Here is a 24,944-nt window from a genome sequence, read left to right on the forward strand (position 1 = left end):
GATGATACCAGTTAATTTGACAAGAAAACACTGAACCAGGCAAAACTAACACCAGTTTGGACAAAAAATAACATCAAATTTGGTCACAAAATAAAGCGACTTTTTCATGTCCCTAATTGTAGATACCATCGTCATTGTCATCATCATCTCCAGAAAGTCCAAGATTAATATTATATGCTAGGTCATTCATATATAACAAGCAGTTCAATGGAAACTGAACACATTCACAACAGGTCCATGGAATTGTTCCATTCAAAAGTAATCTTCAAGTGTGAAGATATTTATCCCACTGGGAGATGAGATGATTAATTCCCGTTCCATAGAATGTGATTGGCCACTGATGAATCCACAACTGCGTCCACTCTTGTGCTTTCTCAGCTGACTGAAACTAACATCCATGCCTTTGTTCAGATCACCAAGATCTGAAAATCACACGGTGAAAGATGTGGGCTCATGGATGTTGCAGTATTTCCCAACCAAATCACTAAAGCATAGCCTTCCTCTGTTTGGCAGTGTGGGGACAGGCATTATCATGCAACAGTATGCCTAGTTCACAGAGTGCAGAACCACAATCAACACACAGCACTATGAAGGTACTTTGCAAAAACCACGGCATATCAAAAAGTCAAAATGCCCAGGAATGCTGTCTGACAGAATTATCCTGTTGCATGATAACATCCTCCCCCACACTCACACTGCCAATTGGATGAAGGCTACATTTAAGTTATTTGGTTGGAAAACACTGCAATGTCCTCCTTTGAGCCCAGATCTTTTACTGTGTGGTTTTCACACCCTTGCAACCTGAAGACAGTCACAGGGATGTTGGTTCCAGACAGACAAGGAAGTGCAAGTGTGGGTGCAGCTGAGGACACACCAGTGGCCAGCTGTGTCCTACGAAACAGGAACTGACTGCTTTATCTCTCACTGGGATAAATATCTTAACATATGTTGGGATTGCTTTGAATGGAACCATTGCATGGTCCAATTGTGGAAGTTTTTCAGTTTTCATTTGACTGCTCCTTATTCATTAATGGTCTGTCATGTAATATAGACCTCCAACTTTTTAGAGATAATGTAGTTATCTATAATTAGGGACATGAAAAAGTGGTAAGTTGTTTTATTTTATAGCCAAATTCAGTGTTATTTTCCTCAAAACAGATGTTACTTTTGCCTGCTTAAAAAGAATTCATTGGCTCTCTCTCTCTCTCTCTCTCTCTCTCTCTCTCTCTCTCTCTCTCTCTCTCTCTCTCTCTCGACACACACACACACACACACACACACACACACACACACACACACACACACACACACTCACTCACTCACTCTGTGTTGATTTGCTTCTCTTTTAATACAGATTTTATTAATATAAGAAAACTTTTACAGGGTTATCATGGTATTTCCAAGGATGTATTTCTCTCTTTGCCATGTGTGTTGGGAGAGAATGGAGTTACACACATAGTGAAACAGCCACTCACTGCAGAAGAAACCGCCATGCTAAATAAATCTGCTGATTTAATGTTTGATGTACAGACTGGTCTAAAATGGTAATTTTTGTGTTATACTTTTTTTTTAATTTATGCAACAGGATATAAGCTGATTCAATATTACAAGTGATTGAAGTATTATCATCAGACTGTCAAGATAATGATCTGAAAATCATATATAAACAGATCGACAAAAATACTCATAAATATTTATGCCAAAGTTGATAACTGCTGAGATGTAATGATAAGATACCAAAGTATTTATTGCATGATCTGTCAGTGTCAACAGTTTGAGTTACATAATTTACATTGAGAAGATGGTAACTACCTGAACAAAAATTACTAAATCTTCTTTCCTTGCCATGTCATTTGAAAAAAAAAATTTTATTTCTAAATTTTTATTTTTCTAATTGTATGTCGTGTATAGTTTTATACAGAGACTTTTGAAATTGTCATGTTGAATAGTAACTGTCATGTGCACCTGTTTCATCATTCAACCCTTAAACAGTGTTGAATTTCTGATTTATGTAAATACATGTAAGAATAGTCCATTTGTGCCATGTATGTGTGTTTGTGTACTTTAGTTTGCTTTTAATAATGTGCTACTAATGTGTGTGAAAGTGGAAATCTGCTCGTGCAGACAAGTTCCTAACAGAGTATTGTGAAACTTGCTGTATTTTTGTTCTGCTGTGAAGCTGTCACTTAGGCTTTTGTCTTAGCCACTCACATTTAGTTTTCATGTAACTAGACACAAATCCTATCAGAACAACAATTATTTGTGTACTTCTTTTTAATTTAAAATAATGTTTCATAATTTTGTACCATGACATTTAATTAAGCCATATCTGAGAGAGCATTGAGGCAACTTTGTCTGCTGTTGTCTCAAGTTTACAGTATTTATTAAAAAGAATGTTACAAAGAGTATTTATTGTAAAAAACAAAATGTCCGAGCATGTTGCCCACACTGTAAGTAAATGGAGAATTATAATTTAAGATTAAATAAAGAATACTGGAAAATACCTTGTCCAGCAAATGTAATTATCTTCAATAATTTATTGGACTGATGTTCTTCACTACAAATAAAACAATTTCTTTAACCTTTAAAAGATGTGAATGGAATTTTGAAATGAAGATACGCTGTTAATGTCATTAAAAAAGCAACATCACTGGAAGTAGAAAAGACTGACTGAAATCTTACTTCTGGGCACTGCATCACCAAACTCACATTTTGGTGCTTGTGTGGAATTGAGTTACTAAGTCAATGTTCTTCACTACACACATGGTTAAAACCTAGGCCCAATCAGCATCAGCCAGCAGTTCAACACACTAGTGAAAATGGTTGGGGTTGTTCCTTCTCATCTGAGGGAAATGTTGGACTAATTTCTCTTCAAAATCTTACACAGTGTGAAACACTCATTTTGTGAAAAAAATTAATGTTTATATGCAGAAGATGCAAGATACGTAAATGTGTACTGGGATTTGTGCTAGTTACTAATTTATTTGTGCTGGTTACTAATTTATTTGTGCTGGTTAGTGGTATTTTCTGCTGGTTAGTTGTACATACCTGCTGGTTAGTTGTACATACCTGCTGGCTAGTGGTATGTTTGTGCTGGTTGGTGGTATGTTTGTGCTGGTTGGTGGTATGTTTGTGCTGGTTGGTGGTATGTTTGTGCTGGCTGGTGGTGTGTTTGTGCTGGCTGGTGGTGTGTTTGTGCTGGCTGGTGGTGTGTTTGTGCTGGCTGGTGGTGTGTTTGTGCTGGCTGGTGGTGTGTTTGTGCTGGCTGGTGGTGTGTTTGTGCTGGCTGGTGGTGTGTTTGTGCTGGCTGGTGGTGTGTTTGTGCTGGCTGGTGGTGTGTTTGTGCTGGCTGGTGGTGTGTTTGTGCTGGCTGGTGGTGTGTTTGTGCTGGCTGGTGGTGTGTTTGTGCTGGCTGGTGGTGTGTTTGTGCTGGCTGGTGGTGTGTTTGTGCTGGCTGGTGGTGTGTTTGTGCTGGCTGGTGGTGTGTTTGTGCTGGCTGGTGGTGTGTTTGTGCTGGCTGGTGGTGTGTTTGTGCTGGCTGGTGGTGTGTTTGTGCTGGCTGGTGGTGTGTTTGTGCTGGCTGGTGGTGTGTTTGTGCTGGCTGGTGGTGTGTTTGTGCTGGCTGGTGGTGTGTTTGTGCTGGCTGGTGGTGTGTTTGTGCTGGCTGGTGGTGTGTTTGTGCTGGCTGGTGGTGTGTTTGTGCTGGCTGGTGGTGTGTTTGTGCTGGCTGGTGGTGTGTTTGTGCTGGCTGGTGGTGTGTTTGTGCTGGTTAGCAGCTAGTTTGTGCTGGTTAGCAGCTAGTTTGTGCTGGTTAGCAGCTAGTTTGTGCTGGTTAGCAGCTAGTTTGTGCTGGTTAGCAGCTAGTTTGTGCTGGTTAGAAGGTTATGTTTGCTAATCAACAAAATGAATATTTGACTTAAAAATTTTGTTACACCAGGAGCTGAATTAGACATTTCTGATAAAGGTTACCAGTTATCTCCGCCCCCCCCCCCCCGTCCACCCCTCTCCACAGGTCCCCCCTCCTCCCCTCTCCACAGCTCTGCCCTCCCCCTCCCCACACACAGTGATAATCTTTAATTAATGTTGCCATTTACTTAGTCTGCAGTGGATCAGGTAACAGGACTTTTACTCTGATTCGATGTAGAGTCCCTGTGTGTGACACGTTTTTAATGTTAGTAGGATTTGTGTTAGTAGTCTTTTTTTGTGTGGTGGCAACTGTCACTGCCTCTAGAATAGCAAAGTGTCATCAGTTTTATCAGTGTAATTAATTGTTTACTACCATAGTTGACAAATGAAGCAAAAATAGTAGATAAAACATAACCACTTCTAGCATGGGATGGTGAGTATTTAGGTTTGCTGACTGTTAGACAATATCTTGTGTGTACCTACAGTTAACTGATAGGAGCCCATAACATTTAGACTCCAAAAAAACAGCTTTCTTCTTTCACTCATTCCATAACAAATTAGAATGTATCAAAGGATTGAAAATTGTGGGTATTCGTAATATGATATCTTAATTTTGCTTACATATTTGTTGGTCCATTGTCTGTAATTCAATGTGCACACATCATATAAAGCACTAAAAAAGCCATCTACGTATATTCAGTTAGTGGTCTAGAACACGTTACACAATGCTCTGTATTGAGAGAAGTTTTTGCACTGAATACATCTTACACAAGGGATATTAATTCAGTATTACAGTCTCAGTTGCAGTGAGTGGGATTGGAGAGTCTTACACATTGCAGTTGGTTACAAGTAGCTGCTTTTCTCCATACCAAAAGCAGCATATTGGAAATGTTTCTAGTATTTGTCAGTTCTATAAACATTATGTTCTATGAGATGTATACAGATGCCTACTGTGAACAAATTTATGGAAATTAGCGATCATTAACTGGATTTGAGTGTTAGCCTTACTCACTTCAAGAGCTTTTGCAATTCAAGGCAGCACTGAATAAGCAATTGTAAAGACAAATCCTTGTTAGTCACTACTTCAAAGGTTCTGCATCATTCTTTGGCATAATGTTAAAATATTGGGCTCACATTCTGGAAGAACTTGATTGGAATACTTGTCTAGTCTAGGTTCATCTCAGTTTTGTTTCAAGGAAAGGCAGCCATGGTTGATTCATTCCCAAACCTCTCCAAATCCAAGTATATGACCCACTTCTAACTCCGAAATCATGAAGTATTATCAAAGAGTAACTTTGTATTTTGTCTTTGGTTTGGATGTTGGTGAATGGTGGAGTTTCAAATGTCTCACTACCTAATTTTTCAAGTCTGAGAAAGAATGCTTGATGTATGTAAATTTACTGTTATTCTTCTGTAGATGCAAATATTTGGTTGACCTGTCATTTGATGTGTGCTGTTTCCAGACAGCATACTGAAGGTAGGTGAAGCAGAGATGCTGCCATTAAGGTGTTGATGCCATGTCAATATAAATGATGAGTCTTTAAAACTATTCATTCTTCTTAATAACATAAAAATGTAAAATAAGCCTGTATATGTAAATGAGACACCAGAAGGTTTCAGGTAGATTATGCAGGGTGTACCTGGGGGAATAGTCAATATTTGGAGATACAGCAGGAACATTCCTATTATGAATGGTTACTAAGACACAGAAGTGAAGGTCAGTGTCATTAATTTAGATACATACAGGCTGCAGGATGCCTGGAGTTGAAACGGCTGCTAAGTCATGTTGTGTCTTACAGTAAACAGTACATTACTTTGTGGGGCCAATTCTCCTCCATGCACGTTATCAGAAAATCAAGTGGCAACTCTCATTGTTAGTGATCAATTCACTGTTGACACAGAATATCTTTTAGCGAGATGCCTTTCCTGTTTTTGGCTTCATGATGGTTAATGAAGTGCATTTAGTGTCTCTGTTCCTTTCCACAGTTTGGACTCCTTGCTGCAGTCATACAGCACTGTTTGAGTACTTTGGGGCAGGCAGAATATTTCCAGGCACATGTTTCCCTTAAGCCATTGGCACTTCCTAAATATGATCACCTGCACCATCCCCCCCCCCCATCCCCCCCCCCCCCCCCCCCATGCTATTCCCTTCATCATGCACAACAAGGTAAAGGCCTAATTGCAGCACTGGCAGAATCAAGGGTCATTTCTCTTACCTATTCAATCAAGTCCTTTGGTGGTGGTTCAAACACCCAATGGTGCCATACACCTTCAAACCGATTTTTAAACAGACAGCCAATACAAAATGTGTCATGGATTCATATCCTATTATTTGGATGGCAGAGTTGTTGGTGAAGTCATCAGGGAACCAGTATTAATCACACAAAATGCCGACCAGCAGTTACTGTTGGATACAGTCTCTTGGACTGTCTTGGTTCTTCACACTCACTTAAGTTTTACCAGTTTTATCATTCGCCTTTTGGAATCTTGTCAGCACTGGGAATTCAACAACAGTATTGGTGCAGTTGGTTCTGAAATTCTCTGTTGCATCAACTACCTTGAAGACCTCCGTGTAACGGGCCCTACAAGAGAGGAACATTTACAAAATGTTGAGCTGGTTTTCCAATGCCTTCTGGTGAGTTGCCTTCACTGCAGGCTGGAAAAGTCCAGTTTCTTCTGCCCAAAGGTGCATTTATGGGACACGGGCTTAGCAAAGATAGCCTCATCCTGACAGATGACCACATCAAAGCTGTCATCAGCCTGCCAGCATCTAAGAAACTTAAGGAGCTCCAGGCTTTTTTTTTTTTTTTTTTTTTTTTTTTTTTGTGGTATTTCATATTATGCTTCATCCTTGAGCCACATACATCTGATCCTCTTAACTGACTGCATCAGAAGGGTGTTACATTTGTTTGCCAATAGGCTTTTAAGTCTCTTGAGCAGTGTTTGTGCTCTGTTCTCTGTCTGCCTTTTATGCTGGGTAAACCTTTCACCCTGTCCTGTTCCCAGTATAGCATTGATGGAATTCTGTCCCACCAGAACCTGGATGGTACAGAACAGCTTGCTGCTTGTGCATTGAGGATGCATTTTGCTGTGTGAGTGAAAAAGGAGGAGCAAGCTATTAATTTCATGGTTAAAAAGTTTCATGTTTTCTTGTATTGGTGAAATTCCTCCAAATAACTGATCACAAGCCACTGGTTTCCTTATTTGTACCTTGTTCCAAGCTGCCCAACAGGACTGCTCAAAGATTTCAGGGGTAGGCTCTCCTTCTCAATAACTATTGCTATGACCTTCGTTACCACTCCACCATTCAGCATGCCAATGCTGATGGGCTATTGTAGCTACCAGAGGCCCAAGTTGGAGTTTGATTCGCAGCAGACTCTCGCTTCTGCTTTAGATGATGGCTTGCGACAAGCCTTGTTGGCTTTTCCATTGCCAGTGTGAACAGTCATGACTGCCACAGCTGCTGACCCACTTTTCTGGAAAATCATTTCAGCAGTTCAGATGCGTTAGCTGGAGTGCAGCTCTTAGGTTGTGAATCCAGTATGGTGTAAGTTTTTTTTCTCCTATGAAACTGACTCAACCTTGTTCTGGTGGTACTTGGGCTTGTCATGGAGGAGCAATGCTACTGAATGGTTGCCCCCTAGCATTGTGCCCTCCCACACTTCAGTTGCTGCATGCGTCGCACTAGGGTATAGCTTGGTGCTATTTCACGTCTACTGGCCATTAGTCAATTGTGACATCAAATGTTGGTATGGGCTTGCAAGGCCTGTGCACAGAACCAGGCTGCACCACCTGCAAGATTTCTCCATGGCTACTTCCAGAGCACTCGTGGGACAGCATGTACATAGATTTCATGGGTCTGTTCCTTGGCAGCGTGTGTTGGTGATCAACACATTGTTCCAAATCTCCATTTGTAGCCAAGCTGTCCTCTGTGTCATTAACAGCCACTGTTCATCCATTGTTTTTGACATTGAGGGTCCTCCAGGATCCTTGTGTCCGATAACAGTAGGCAGTTCAAGAATCAAATAAAGGAGTCAGTGTCTGTCTCTTCCTGCATTCCTGCAACAACACATTGTCAAGCTTTCTAGCTACATCCTGGGTGACTCCAGTCAACAGATTCAGTCTGGCAGAACGTTTGCATGGGCACCAGCTGTGGGGTCTCCGGGATTTGTGGTGCCCTGAGTCGCATGCTGTGGACCACCATGGCCTGCCTCTATTTCCTCCCAGAGCTGGTCCTTTGGTGGTCAGTATGCTTCTGGATCCTCTGGTAGCCTCTCCAGTTCTGCACTGGAGGCTATGGCCCAAGCCTGGCTATTTTCAGACCTATATGGTCTTTCCAGGAAGGAGGGATTTCATATCCCTGCCAGCAGATATCACGATGGAGACACATGAGCTAGCATGGATAGTGCAGCAGAACAGTGCAGAAACCTGTTGCAGAGGGCGCACAAACATGTAGTATGGGCAGATCTGCTGACAGAGTTGTTGTCTCTATGAGGTTTCAGATTTCATGCTTCCTGTAGATTGACATACATGGTGAGTTTTCATTTCCTCTCATAGGATTCTGTTCCCCAGTTGTCATTGAGACACTGTCAGACTATGAAGTACCCACACCAACAGTGTAATGCAGTGCAGTGGGCCTGTACTGAAACTAAAGGGGGACAGGGCAGCCAGTCACTGCACAAGATGCAATAATGGTTAAACTAAATGATGATGTTGTGACTCATAATTCACAAGTTACTAGTACTTTTAACAACGACTTTCTAAAAGTAGCGGGAGAAACAGGATTAAGTGGTTCAGCTGAAGAAGCAAGAAAATATATTGAAAATGTCATTCCACACAACTTTAAGCAGCTAAAAGTAGCACCAACATCCTTCACTGGAATTAATAGAAATCTAAAAATTCTGAGAAACAGTGCTGCAGATGGAATTCCAAGAGTTCTTCAAAATTAATATGCAGGGTTTTGAGTGATTTATGTAATGTATCACTGGCACGGAGGAATTTTTCTGGATAGATTAAAATATGCCATTGTTAAAGCTCGTCATAGGAAAGATGACAAGAAAGACTTAATTATTTATCATTCATCCAATTTTCCTTACTGACTTCTTTTTCCAAAATACTGGGGGAAGTAATGTGATAAAGAGTATTTGAGGTGTTCAATAATTAACGCAACACATTTTTTTCTAAAAGCAGGTTGATTTTTATTCAGGATTCCATTACAATGAATTATTCCCCACTCTTTTGGCTAATCTCTGATAAAAGCAGTGGCCTTATGCCACCTTTCAGAGGTCCTGTGTGCCCATAAGGTACCACTCTTCTGGTCTGTATTGCAGGCAATGCCTTGCTGCATCAATAACCTCTCCAAAATCCACATACTGCTGCCTGTGGAGTGCGTGGTTCATTGGGCCAAACAGATAGATGTAAGTTGGAAGGTGCAAGATCCGGGCAGTAGGTTGGATGGGGAAGAACAATCCAATGAAGTTCTGAGAGCTCCTGTCATGTGAACAGACTGGAGTGAGGCCTTGTATTGTCGTGGAGAGGGCTAAGTTTGTTTGCATTTTTGTGGTGATGAACACACTAAACTACGGAATTGATGGTTGCACCATGACACAGTGTATCAGCCAGAATAACCCTTTCACAGTCACAGAAAACTATTGCCATGACTTCACCAGCTGAGAGTGTGGCTTTGATCTTTTTCTTCAGAGGAGAGGTGGTGTGGCACCACTCAATGGATTGCTGCCTTGTTTCCAGTTGGAAGAGATGAACCCATGTTTCGTTGCCTGTAGTGATGCTCTCAGGTGTCATGACCAACCTTATTCAAGTTCTTCAGTCAGGAGAGTTAATTTGGAGTTGGAATGGCTGCCTATGATGAGTGCAGGATCACATATTGGAGTGATTCCTGTAGATTCTCTCAGTAGGTGGAATTATGCTAGACCAGGCCTTCACCACAACAGGAAAAGGGAGGATAAACTGGCTGAGCTAATAATAGAAAATTTTAGGAGGGTGGCACTATCCTGAGTCATGAAATACCAGTGGCTACATGGTTCAGAAAAGCACCTTTTGTAGTAGGGTAGGGAAGACAGAAAGAAGGTAATTGCAAGAGAGGTTAAGATCAAACAAAACCTTGAGGCTGAGAAAGAAACTAAACATGATTCTGGCATATTGCATCAGCACAAACAGCTGTTGGTTAAAAATTTTCAGCAATTGGCAGAAATCTTATTTCACTCCAGTTTTAGTTCACTCATTTGGGAATGTCAGGTGTCTTTTGTGCAGCATCAAAATATCTAAGGACTAAAAAGCAAAATTAATGAATGAATTATCTGCATTGATTAATTGATCAAACCCAGCTGACATAATCTACCTCCCTGAACATCATGTGGCCACTGATGTAGATGTATTAAGTGTTATAGGATTTAGGTTAGCATCTCACTTCTATAGAGCAGAAATGGAGAAAGAGAGAGTTGCCACATTCATCAGGAATTGACATAAGTTTAAGAACATAGACATTTATAAATTTTGAGTAGAGCAGCATATGGAAGCATGTACAATAAAGGCAGAAATTGATAACTAATGCTTTTTAATAAACATTTACATGAAGATAAATTAACAAATGATGGAGCTGATCCCCTATTATACACACAACAGATCAGAACACTGTTGCAGAAACAACAAAAAAAGGGTGCCAAATTTAAACAAATGCAAAACCCTGAAGATTGGTGACCTTTTACAGAAGCTCTAAATTTAATGCAGACTTCGATGCAATATGATTGAAGCCTGGCAGAAAATCCATAGAGATTCTGGTTGTATGTAAAGAATGCTAGTAGCAATACACAATCAATTACTTCTCTGAGCAATAGCAATGGAAACAACTGTCAATGACAGTGCTGCTAAAACGGAATTACTGAACACAACCTTCCAAAATTTCTTCACCAAAGAAGGTGTAGTAAATACTCCAGAATTCAAATCAAGAACAGCTGTAAATGTGAATAACTTAGAAGTAGATATCAGAGTAGTGAAACAACTTGCGTCACTTAATAAAAACAGTCTTCCAATCCAGACTGAATACCAATAAGGCTCCTTTAAAAGTATGCTGATGCAATAGTGCCATACTTAACAGTCATATACAACCATTCGCTCAATGAAAAATCTGTACCCAAAGACTGGAAAGTTGCACAGATCACATCAATATTCAAGGATGGCAATATGAGTAATGCACTAAACTGCAGGCCCCTATCATTAACACTAACATGCAGCAGACTTTTGGAACATATATTGTATTTGAACAATATGAATTAACTCAAACAGAATGGTCTGTTGACACAGTCAACATGGATCTAGAAAACATAATTCTTGTGAAACACAACTAACTCTTTACTCACACGAAGTGTTGAACATTGTTGACAAAATATTTCAAATTGATCCTGTATTTTTGTATTTCCAGAAGGCTTTTGACACCATACTTCACAAGTGGCTTGCAATCAGATTGCATGCTTATGGGATATCATCTCAGATGTGTGACTAGATTCATGATTTCCTGTCAGAGGTCACAATTCATAGTAACTTATGGAAAGTCATAGAGTTAAACAGAAGTGATTTCTGGTGCCTGCCAAGGTAGTGTTACAGGCCCTCTGTTGTTCCTTATCCATACAAATATTTAGGCAACAATCTGAGCAGCCATCCTAGGTTGTTTGCAGATGAAGCTGTCATTTATCATCTAATAAAACCATCAGAAGGTCAAAAACAATAGCAAAATGATTTAGATAAGATACCTGTATGGTGCAAAAATTGGCAATTGGCCCTAAATAATGAAAAGTGTGAGGTCATCCGCACGAGTGCTAAAAGGAATCCATTAAACTTCAGTTACACAACACATCAATTTAAAGGCCATAAATTCAACTAAACACCTAGGAATTGCAGTTAAAAACAACTTAAAGTGTAAATAACAAGTAGAAAATGTTGTGAGGAAGGTGAACCAAAGACTGTTTTTTATTGGCAGAACACTTAGAAAATTCAGCAGATCTGCTAAAGAGACTGCCTACACTACTCTTGTCCATCCTCTTTTTGAGTACTGCCGCATAGTGTGGGATCCTTAGCAGATACGATTAACAGAGTACATTGAGAAAGTTCAAAGAAGGGCAGCCATTTTGTATTATCGAGAAATGGGAGAGAGAGTCAAGGATTTGAGGTGGACATTGTTAAAACAAAGGTATTTTCTGTTGTGGCAGGATCTTCTCGTGAAACTCCAATCACCAACTTTCTCCTCTGACTGTGAAAATATCTTGTTGATGCCACCCTACTTAGGGAGAAGCGAACATCATAATAAAATAAGGGAAATCAGAGCTTGCATGGAAAGATTTAGGTGTTCGTTTTTTCCATGTGCTCTTCGAGAGTGGAGTATCAGAATTATTGTGAAAGTGGTTCAACGAACACTCTGCTAGGCACTTCAGTGTAATTTGCAGAGTAGCCACATAGATACAGAAATAGATAGTATGTGAATATCTATCACCTGTAGGTAATTTTAATCTGGTTCTATATCACCATGAAAAAATATAAATAAAAAGAAATAGTGGTTGTTGGTGATTTTCATAAACACTCTCACAGGCAATAATCAGTTAGTAACACTATCATTTGGCTTAATTCCTAACTTAAACTTCGCAACTAAGGTAGCTGATGCTCAACAACAACCACTGATAACATCTTTACGGAAAAGCATAATGGAAAAAAATTATATCGTAAAATCAATAGTAAATGGCTTCTCCGACCACGACATGTAGTTTCTTTTTTAAAAGACTGGGTGTAATATTTATTAACTCTGAATTAGAGGCTAGTCAGTAAGCCAAAAATGGATTATTTTAGCACACTCTTCAAAGACATGAACTGGGATGATAGATACAAAACTAACGGCATGAATTAAAACTACAACACTTTTGTTAACAAAGTATTTATCTTATTTGAACACTGTTTTCCCTGAAAATTAACATTGACTTGACCAAAGTCTACAAAGAAGCCAAGGATTACACAAGGAATAAACATACCATGTGAAACAAAAAGAAAACTTGTTTATCAGTCAGAAACACTCCGATGTTGAAGCTATAGTGTATTACAAGACATAATGCAAAATATTAAAGATAGTAATGTGGGCATCAAAGAAAACACATTACAAGAAAAAGACAGTCACATAAGATAACAAAATAAAGACAATGTGGCATATAGTGAAGGGGGAGACTGGTAGAAACAGACATGAAGAGGGACAAATAGCATCAAGAGTAAATTATGCATTGGTAACAGTTGTCTGCAGTGTTGCAAAACTTTTTAACAAAAATTTCTTAACTGTTCCTGAAAAGATGGGGTTGTGAGGTTCAACAGGTGTGGCTGTGGAGTACCTCAGACATCCAGTATATACAGCTTCACTAACATGAATATGACCCTCCCTAAACAAGCAGAAGTAATGTCCATCATAAAATCTTTAAAATCAAATACCTCTATTGGTTATGTTAAAATATCAATGAAGTTAAAGTGTGTCCTTCCAAGTTTTAGTAAAATATTAAGCTATCTGGGTAACCTGTCACTTATCAGTGGAACATTTTCTGAATGGCTGAAATATGCTGAAGTCAAGCCTTTGTCTATGAAAGGAGATAAAGAAATACCATCAAATTTACATCCAGTATCAATTTTTCCAGCATTCTCAAAAATTTTAGAAAAGGTAGTATACAGTCAGCTTCTTAACCATCTGACAACAAATAAAATACATTTTCCAAATATCACTTGGGATTTCTAAAGTGTTATGGTACTGAGAAGGTGAAAATGTACTTTATTCACCAGGAAATAAATTACAGGCTACTGGTATATTTTGTGACCTGTCAAATGCATTTGACTGTGTAAATCACAATATCCTTTTAAGTAACTTACAATATTGTGGTATAACAGGAAATGCTGCAAAAATGATTCAATTCCTATGTCTCTTACAGGAAACAAAGGCTGTCATAAGGAAAGTTATCAGCCTTTATCCAACTAGGAACCAATAACATGTGGTGTCCCCCAAGGCTCCATCTTTGGCACAAGAATTGGTACCTAGGATATCCACAACTGGGAGGCATGATAATTACTTTAGAGTCATCCACTTCAGTTGTGCTAATATTTATTAATACCATGACCAGTTTTGAGATTCTAAAGTTCCACCTTCAGGTGTATGAAATTATAGAAATCTGTAATACATAATATGTGGTTGGGCCAGTCAGTGAAAGAGTTCCAGTCATTGCATGTGGGTGGAAAATGCCCACTGTTGGGCAGCCGCGTGGTAGGGACATCAATCACTACTGTATGGAGAACCATGCCCGAGGTCTGGAAGCACTTCCAGACCTCCAGTGTGGCCCTCTACACAGTAGTGCTTAATGTTTCCATTTTCCACCTACATGCGATGGTTGGAACTCCTGCACTGACTGGCCTCACCGCAAGTTATGTTTTACCAAAACTGAAATTTCATACACCTGAAGATGGGATTTTAAAATCTCAAAACCAGTCATGGTATAAATAAATATTAGTACAACTGAAGTGTATCTCTCTAAATTAATTATAATACCACCTTAACACTCTTTCTTGTGTTTATCAGTGACCTTTTATAAGTAACATTACCAGATGCCAAGTTTGTTTTGTTTTTGCAGATGATACAAACACTGCCATAAATAGAAAGTCAACTGTAGCCTTAGAAAGGTCAGCCAGTGAAATTTTCATGAGCATTAATGAATGGTTCCTGGCCAATTCTCTGTCACTAAACCTTGAAAAAATATAGTATATGCAATTCAGAACTTGTAAGGTGTTTCCTACCAGTATATGCCTAAAATATGATGATAGACAGACAGAAAAAGTGGACAGTTAAATTCTACAGAGTGCAGCTTGATAATAAATTCAACTGGGAGGAGCATACCACAGATCTGCTGAAGCACCTAAACAAATCTCTATTTGCAATGTGAATGTTGTCAGACATAGGGGATGTAAAAGTGAAAAAGTTGATATACCGTGTGTACATTCAATACTGTTGAATGGGATCATTTTCTGAGATAACACATCAAGCCAAGCTAAAGTTTTCTGGGTACAAAAAGTGTAATAAGAATTATTTGTGGTGTGAACTTGAGAATGTAGAATTTAGTTTATTCATCTTATAATGTACAGTTACAAATCAAAGGTTTTTGTACTGGAGACATGTCAAATTACTTTAAAAAATATTATAATAATTAACATATTTCAGCAGGCATTTCTGCATTTTTACACATGAAAAATTTAACAAGTATATCACACTTATGGTCATTTTGCAGCTTGCAATAAAATTTATACAATATATTAACAATTTATTAGGTGTTTGAGCATAAAGTTTTAAATTATGAGAGGGAAGTTTGAAATTGTCTGTGTGACAAGTACTGTAATTGTGATTGAAATGAAAATTGTCAAGTGAGTTTTGATTTTTGTAGATGAAAATAAAAATTTTGTAGGTGTACAGAGAAGGAATGGTTAGTATTTTTAATTCTTTAAATAATGCGTGACATGTTCTTTTTTGGACTAAACACATGTTTCTTATGACTCTCTTTTGAAGTGTAAGTAATCTTGGGCTGTTCATAGTGTTCCCCCAGAAAATTATTCCATATTGAATTAAAGTCTCAAAGAAGCTGTGGTAGACTATCTTCCTGGTGTCCATAAGGGTGGAACCAGATAAGACATTCATCACATAAGCTAGGCTGTTTAGTTTGTTTGCTAAGAAGTATACATGTGCCTTCCAATTGAAATTTGTGTCAAGATTTAGACCTAGAAATTTTATATAACTTGCTTCAGTCATTTCCTGATCGCCGTGCACTATTTTTATGGGCAATGCTGATGATGTTTTAGCACTGAACTGCACTAATAGCGTTTTTGTGACATTCTGCAGAGGCCTGTTTAGGGAAGTAGGGATATTCACTACTGCTTCACGATGTATTTATTCCGTAATGGAATTTGTTGTTAAAAGTACAGGGTTATTACTAATGATTGAAGCGATTTCACAGCTATACAATAACTTTATTATTTGAGATATTTTCACAATGCTTTGCACACACATACAAAAATTCAAAAAGTTTTTTTAGGCATTCACAAATGTTCGATATGTGCCCCTTTAGTGATTCGGCAGACATCAAGCCGATAATCAAGTTCCTCCCACACTCGGAGCAGCATGTCCCCATCAATGAGTTCGAAAGCATCATTGATGCGAGCTCGCAGTTCTGGCACGTTTCTTGGTAGAGGAGGTTTAAACACTGAATCTTTCACATAACCCCACAGAAAGAAATTGCATGAGGTTAAGTTGGGAGAGCGTGGAGGCCATGACATGAATTGCTGATCATGATCTCCACCACGACCGATCCATCAGTTTTCCAATCTCCTGTTTAAGAAATGCGGAACATCATAATGGAAGTGTGGTGGAGCACCATCCTGTTGAAAGACGAAGTCAGCGCTGTCGGTCTCCAGTTGTGGCATGAGCCAATTTGCCAGCATGTCCAGATATTCGTGTCCTGTAACGTTTTTTTCGCAGAAGAAAAAGGGGCCGTAAACTTTAAACCGTGAGATTGCACAAAACACGTTTACTTTTGGTGAATTGCGAATTTGCTGCATGAATGCGTGAGGATTCTCTACCGCCCAGATTCGCACATTGTGTCTGTTCACTTCACCATTAAGAAAAAATGTTGCTTCATCACTGAAAACAAGTTTCGCACTGAACGCATCCTCTTCCACGAGCTGTTGCAACCGCGCCGAAAATTCAAAGCGTTTGACTTTGTCATCGGGTGTCAGGGCTTGTAGCAATTGTAAACGGTAAGGCTTCTGCTTTAGTCTTTTCCGTAAGATTTTCCAAACCGTCGGCTGTGGTACATTTAGCTCCCTGCTTGCTTTATTCGTCGACTTCCGCGGGCTACGCGTGAAACTTGCCCGCACGCGTTCAACCGTTTCTTCGCTCACTGCAGGCCGACCCGTTGATTTCCCCTTACAGAGGCATCCAGAAGCCTTAAACTGCGCATACCATCGCCGAATGGAGTTAGCAGTTGGTGGATCTTTGTTGAACTTTGTCCTGAAGTGTCGTTGCACTGTTATGACTGACTGATGTGAGTGAATTTCAAGCACGACATACGCTTTCTCGGCTCCTGTCGCCATTTTGTCTCACTGCGCTCTCGAGTGCTCTGGCGGCAGAAACCTGAAGTGCGGCTTCAGCCGAACAAAACTTTATGAGCTTTTCTACGTATCTGTAGTGTGTCGTGACCATATGTCAATGAATGGAGCTACAGTGAATTTATGAAATCGCTTCAATCATTTGTAATAGCCCTGTACATCTGTTTCTCTAACCAGTAGCTCAATTCATAGAATCAATACTAGAAGTAAGAAGAGACTTCAGATACTTTGGTTCAAAAAGGTGTCCATTATTCAGAAACACACATTTTCAGTAACTTGCAGGTAGCCACAAAAAGTTTAAATGCCAGTATGTGTGCGCTTGTGTGAAATTCATTGCAGTAATTCAATCATTGTAAAAAAGTTTTTATTTACATCCATGATGATAATTTCACTTGGGATATGTGGAAGGTACGTTAATATATTTGTTTTTCATTGTAAGTCGTATTGTTGTTCTGACATTTTCTACATCCTGGAGGATCTCCTCACTATGGATCAATTGGTACAAAAAGTACATATAATCTAATATAATGATGTTCAACAAAAAAGTGTCACAATTGGCCTTGTAACAGGCAAGCAATTCTGCATGGTTGGTCCTTCATTTCTCTTTGTGGTGAGTAACCCAGGGGGCACGCACCTTAGAGTACCCCAACTGGTGGACGAGTGTGTCAGTACTACCAACAGAGACATCCAGGTGTGCAGCAAGGTGTTTAATTGTGATCCGCTCAACACCTTGACTGAGTGTGTCTGCACATTCAAACATTGCAGGACCCAGGCATATGGGAGATTGGACAGGTTTGTGTGACCTTGTTTATCATAGACACCTCTCCCAACAACTCACCATGCTTTTGTTCACTGCCAGGTCTCCATAGACTTCTGCAAGCACCTACGAATATCTGTAATGCTCTGGTTTTGCATCAAAAGAAACTCAATGACAGCTCTCTGATTGGAATGCACCTCCATTACAGATGCTATTTTGAAGGCTACATATAGTGCACCAACTATCAGAACTTCAAGAACCTATAGGGGGTGAAGTGGGAATATTCTCTGATGCCCCACAACAAATTCCACATTGTTTCAACCAAAACTGGCTAAGAAAAAAATTGTTTGCAATATTCACTGAAAACCCCTCATCAAACTTAAGTAGAAAAATTTAACTTAATATATCACAGTTTGGGTTCCAGAAGGATTGAGAACGCTATTTACAAATTCACTCATCAAATAGTACATGCCTTAAACAATAAAATATAACCAGTTCATATTTTTTGTGGTTTTTCCAAGGCACTTGAGTAGATCATGTTACATTCTCATAAACACTTGAGTTTTGTTTAACTGATGGCTTTACAAATAGCTGCTTTGAATTATACTTCACAAACAGAATGCAAATAGTTGTGCTGAATAACTCAAACAGTGTTGGAAGGGTAGAAGATTTTAGTGATTAGTTAGGAAATGCATAGGAAGTCACACAGGGTTCAACTTTGCATCCACTCTGATTCCTTACATATGTGAATGATCTTCCACTCAACATTCAACAATCTGAATTGGTACTTTTTGCAGACAATACTAGTGGTGATATAATAAATCCCATTAGAGAGAAAACAACAGAAAAGATTGTAAATGATGTTTTCCAAAGAATTAATAAGTGGTTCTCAGAAAATGGACTCTCCTTAGATTTTGGAGAAACACATGCTGTTCAGTTCTGTACAACTAATAGTCTTATCAACAATTGATGTATCACATGAGGAGGAGTCAGTAAATAGGGTAGAATACACCAGATTTTTGGGCAAACATGTTGATGAAACCCTGAATTTGAAGAAGCCTGTTACTGAGCTTCTCAAACAGTTAAGTTCAGTTTCTTTTGCTGTTCACGTAACTGCTAATCTTGGAAACAAACAAATTAACCTCCAGGCATATTTCACGTGTTTCCACTCATAATGCCTTATGGAATAATTTTCTAGAGTAACTCTCCACTGAGAAAGAAAATATTGATTGCACAAAAGCAACCAGTAAGAATACAATACCTCTCCAAGGAGCCAGGCATATTAACTGCTCCATCACAGTACATTTATTTGCTGATGAAATTCGCCATAAACAACCCATCACAATTTGAGAAAATGGTGAGGTCCATACTTAAAACACTAGGGGGAAAATTGACCTTTATTAGTCATTATTAAAGCTGTCATTCATTCAGAAAGTTCAATGTGCAGCAATAAAAATCTTTGATCATACGCCCAATAACATAAAATTTCTGACAGGTAGGAAAACAAATTTTAAATCTAACCTAAAATCATTTCCCCTGGACAACTTCTTCTCTTCCATGGATGCATTTTTATTTAAAAAAGGGTAGCCAGTTAAAAAAGAGTTCTATAGTAGTATGAGTCAGATTTTAAAAAGTGTTCATTTATGTTAGCCTAACCATGTATATGATACGTATCCGTAAACATATCAATTCGATAAAAGAATAGCTCAAATAATGTATAGAACATTTAACTAACTAACACCAGGACTAGATACAGATTTTGATCATAAGATATTGATTATTACAAGAAGGTAGCAAATTAAGGAGATGGGACCTGGATAAGATGTAAGAAGCAAAGGTGGTTGAGAATTTTGAAGGAACCGTGAGGCAACTATTGACTGACAGAGACAAAAGGAACAAAATAGAGGATGAATGAGTATGCCTTAGAGATGGAATAGTTGTTATTACAGAAACAAATATGTGAAAAGACAAGTACCAGTAGAAACCATTGGGTGAGATATTGGAATTAACTGAGGACAGGAAAAAAAATATATAAATACACCACCTGTGAAGCAAATAAAAAAACGTGAAATTGGTAGAAGGTACAAAATAGCAAGTCTGAAGTTTGTAAAGAGTTGCAGTACATATATTTTGATGACTGGTTTCAAACCACCTTTTTCATATTCAAGCCAGATGCCCTGAGGCTGCACTGAAAGTACCTGATATTAACGACAACCTTCTAAAATTGGCAATACATACATCACACAGTGATGTTAGATAAAGGTCATAGTATACATATGCTCACTACACAAGTCACATTTATTTACTGTCATTATGCAATGTACATACTGCCAATTCTAGATGGTTGCCATTAAGATCAGGCCTCAGTAGGCCTGGCTTGAGAATGAACCAGTTGGTTCAAAACTATGAGGGTTGAATGAAAAGAAATGCCTCCACCTACGTTAATTGGGTTTGGATGGGAAAATTTTAAGAAACCAAATGCAGAAATAATCCTTAGAATGTGATCTTTAATTACCAATATTCACTTTTCCACATAATTACCAGCCAATTAGATACATTTCTGCCAACTATGAACAAGTTTTCTGAAGCTGTCACAGAAGAAGTCCACACTGAGTTTCCACAACTATTTTCACAGTTCTCTCAACATCTTCATCAGAAGCATAATGATGTCCCCGCAGATTGTCCTTCATTATCGGGAACAGATGGAAGTCAGACAGTGCTAAATCTGGACTGAATGGAGCATGCCATACGGTTGAGAGATTCAGGCTCTGAAGTTCACTGCGGTAGCACGTGAAACATTGTCATGCTGCAGGAAAACAAACCCACACATTCTTGTGAAACATCAATTGTGCTTGCAGTTTCTCTCTGAGTGATACAACGATCATCCTGAATCAATCTGTCAACATTTTGCTTGTGAAACTCAGTGATTGCTGTCATAGGACGTCCAATTCTTTGTTTGTCAAGTAGGTCAAATGTTCCTGCCTCAACATCTTTAAACTTACTCACCCAACGATGCAAAGTACCCGCATCAACACAATCATCATAAACTGCTTTCATTACTTGATGAATCTCTTTTGGGGTGACGACACCTTCTGCTGTCAAGAACTCAATGACTGAACATTGCTTAAATCGCATTGACTGACCGTCTGCGCAGGGTTCCATACTTTACACTGTAACAACACAACCATTCAATGATAAGGTTTCCCGCCAACTGGAACTGTCGAGGAGGGGCTACAGAACATATAAATGCCGCCAGCTGTTGAAGAGCTACAAAGGAGGAGGCATTACTTTTCAGTCAACCCTTGTAGTTGCCAAGACATGAAACTGCATAAAGTATAAATTTCTAGAGGAGAAGGGAAAAGCTGTAAAAATATGCAAGAGTCAGAAAAATAGATGTTGCCTGTAGGAAAATTAAAGAAATCTTTGAGGAAAAAAAGAGAAAAATCTGTATGAATATTAAGAGCTCAGATGGCAAGCCAATAGGCCCAAAGGTGGAAGGAATATATACTGAGGTGACAAAAGTCATGGGATACCTCCTACTATAGTGCTGGACATCCTTTTTCCCAGCATAGTGCAGCAACTCGACGTGGCAAGAACTCAACAAGTAACTGGAAGTCCCCTGCAGAAATGTTGAGCCATTATGCTTCTACAGCCGTCCATAACTGTGAAACTGTAGCCAGTGCAGGATTCTGTACACAAACTGACCTCTCAGTTACATCCCATAAATATATGGTGGAACTTATGCAAATCATTTGTTTGAATTGTCCAGAATGTTCTTCAAACCAATCATGAACAGTTGCGACTCAATGACATGGTGCATTATCATCCATAAAAATCCATTGTTATTTGGGAACATGGAATCTAGGAATGGCTGAACATCAACACTTCCAGTCAATGATACATGTGAACACAGAGCACACCATTATGGAGCCACCACCAGCTTGCACAGTGCCTTGTTGACAATTTGGATCTGTGGCTTCATTGGGTCTATGACACACTTGAACCCTACCATTAGCTCTTACCTGCTGAAATCAGGACTCATCTGACCAGGCTATTGTTTTCCATTCATCAAGGATCTAACCAATATGGTCACAAGCCCAGGAGAGCAGCTGCAGGTGATGTAGAGCTGTTATCAAAGCCACTCTCATCTGTTGCCTGCTGCAGTAGCCCATTAACACCAGATTTCATTGCACTGTGCTAACAGATATGTTCTTCATATGTTCCACATTGATTTCAGCAGTTATTTCATAGTGTTGCTTGTCCGTTAGCACCGACGACTCTATGCAAACATCGCTGCCCTCGATCATTAATTGAAGGCCATCAGCCACTGTGTTGTCTGTGGTGAGAGGTAATGGCTGAAATTTGTTATTCATGCTACACTGTTGATACTGTGGATCTCTCAATATTGAATTTCTAGCAATTTCTGAAAGTTGATGTCCCATGTGTCTAGCTCCAACTACCATTTCACATTTAAAGTCTGTTAATTCTCATCTTGTAGCCATAATCAAGTCAGAAACCTTTTCACACGAATCATCTGAGTAAAAATGACAGCTTTACCAATGCACTGCCCTTTTATACCTTATGTACATGAGACTACTGTCAGCTGTATATGTACATATTGCTAACCCATGAATTTTGTCACATCAGTGTGTAAGAGGTCTTTACAAGAAAAATGGACTTGACAATAAATTATGGAAAGGGAAGAGGCAATAGATGTAGATAAGATGGGAGATAAGATACTGCAGGAATAATTTGCCTGAGCATCAAAAGATGTAAGTCAAAACAAGATACCTGGTGTGTACAACATTCCTTATTATTATTATTGGGCTTTTTTGGAGTAAATATTATGACAAAACAATTAAAACATGTAAAAGAGATAAGAAATACTCTTAGACTTTGAGAACAGTATAATAATCCCAGTTTCAAAGAGAACAGTATAATAATCCCAATTCCAAAGATAATGATGTATAAAATACTGACACATACACAGAAGTATGGAAAGAGTGGTAGAAGCTACAAGGCAGTGCCGACCATATGAGGGTTTTCCGTAAAGTAAGATCTCCAACAATCTCCGCTCAGAAATGAGTGAGCTAGCTTAGATCTGACAATAGCACCATGTTCCTTGCTTCCCATACCACTATTCTTGCGAATCCCCACCTCTCTCTGATGCTCATTCTTGGCACAGCAGCTATTAATCATAGAAAGGAAAATCAATGTTCCCACCAATTGTAAATTGCATTCTGTGATTAGATTTCTATGGTTTAAGGGGTCAATCCCTATCGAAATCCATCACCAGTTGACAAATGCGAATGTAGAAAAGTGTATGGACATAAAAAAATGTGTGTAAGTGGTGTAGGGAGTTCGCAGATGGCTGTGCGAACATGCCTGTGGGCATCCATCAAGATGATGATGAATCGAAGTAGTTTTCCTTCCAGATCAGCATGTGATTGTGCGAGAGATTGTCAAACTGACAGGGCTCTAAGACTACCATGAACAAGATTCTGATGGACATTTTGACGTATCACAAGGTTTATGCCAGGTGGGAGTTGCAGATGCCTGTACCTGTTCCATTATTCTCATGGTATGGATGCATTTAGGTCCTTTATCAATATACCTGGATCATCGGCAAACATTATAGTTAATGAAGAGTCCTCTAGTGTCTCAAATTAATCTTTTATGTGGATGAAGAACAGATTTTGGCTAAGCAATGAACTTTGCTGACAACTTATTTAATGTTTTCTACTCTAAATTTAATTTCTTTTCCTGTCATATCATTTGCTAATGATGTCCTTAGTTTTCTGTTGTTGAGCTTAAGCTGGATTAATGCAAGGGAGAGGCCCTTTATGCCCTATTATTTTAGTTCCCCTTGTAGAATTTTATGATCTTCACAATCAAAGGCATTAGTAAGATCACAGAAAATGCCAACAGGGCAATCAACACAGTAAGGTATTGCAAGACACTAAAAAAGCTATACTATGCTATACAGAAAAAAAAGGAGGGATCAGTCGACAAAGGGAGTTCATTTGCACCTTGACAACACCCACTCTCACATTGCCAGCACCATGAAAGGTATCATTGCCAAATTCAGGTGGGCAATCATCAACCATCCTCCATACAGCCCAGATTTTTTGTTCCCCACTTGAAACAAAAAGCTAAAGGCAGCTGTCCATTCCTTCCTGCACAAGTTGATGGGAGAGTGGTATGACATAGATATGAAAATCTTCCGGAGAATTTCCAAAAATGTTTCAATTGTGATGAGGACTGACTTGAAAAATAGCTAAAAGTCCAAGGTTTCAGCATCTGTAATTGTTTTTGCAGTAAAATCATGTTTACTATTTGAAAAAGCATTGGAGACCTTAATTTACGGACAACCCTGGTATGACTTACCTTAGAAGGTTGGCTGAAGAATGGCAAACCTACTTCTATAGCCTTTGTAGATTTAGCCAAAGCTTTTGATAATGTTGACTAGAGTACAGTCTTTGAAATTCTGATGGTAATGGGGATAAAATGAGGGAGAGAGAGGTTATGTACAACTTTCACTGAAACTGGGCTGCAGTTGCAATTATCGAAGGAAAAGCAAACAGAATTTTGTATATCAATGACAATGTTATTGTGTTAGAGCTGGCAAGGCTTACTGGTAATTAATTTTTTAATGGTGCATTAACGCATGACATAACAAAGTTTTGTCTCAGTCATTACATCACATTCTGTGTGCAGTGCTGTTTTTTCAAATTTATGGCAAAACATTAAATGAAGTGATAGTCTACCAGTAGCATTGGTTCTGAAGTGGAAATGAAGTAATGTACTCTAGCTTAAATGCCATCTTTTGGCTTAAAAAAAAGTGACAATGTGAGGAGAGTCTGTTAGTAGCTCTGTAACTGAAATGGCTCAGAATCTGACCACTCATTGTTAGAGGTGGGGAATGTCATGGGAGAGAATCAACCATGGTCTTCTTTTCATGAGATGAAACTGACACAAACCCAGACTACACAAGGATTCCAATCCAGTTCTTTCAGAATATGATTCTAGTATTTTAACACTATGCCTAAGGATAATTCAGAATCTGTGAAATTGTGACTAACAAGGATTTTCTTTACACTTG

At 38.9% G+C, this 24,944-nt stretch overlaps 1 protein-coding gene across 5 annotated transcripts in view; it reads left to right on the forward strand.

Moving 5' to 3' along the window:
* Positions 1-24,944, forward strand: part of LOC126480724 (L-lactate dehydrogenase) — a 310,377-nt gene that overhangs the window by 279,592 nt on the left and 5,841 nt on the right. For all 5 annotated transcript variants that reach the window (XM_050103993.1, XM_050103988.1, XM_050103992.1 and 2 more), the window contains exon 8: positions 1,384-1,544. In XM_050103993.1, coding sequence (XP_049959950.1) covers positions 1,384-1,544 — 161 coding nt within the window. The remainder of the gene's footprint in view (positions 1-1,383; positions 1,545-24,944) is intronic.

Source organism: Schistocerca serialis, chromosome 5 (assembly GCF_023864345.2).
Source record: "Schistocerca serialis cubense isolate TAMUIC-IGC-003099 chromosome 5, iqSchSeri2.2, whole genome shotgun sequence".
NCBI lineage: Eukaryota > Metazoa > Arthropoda > Insecta > Orthoptera > Acrididae > Schistocerca > Schistocerca serialis.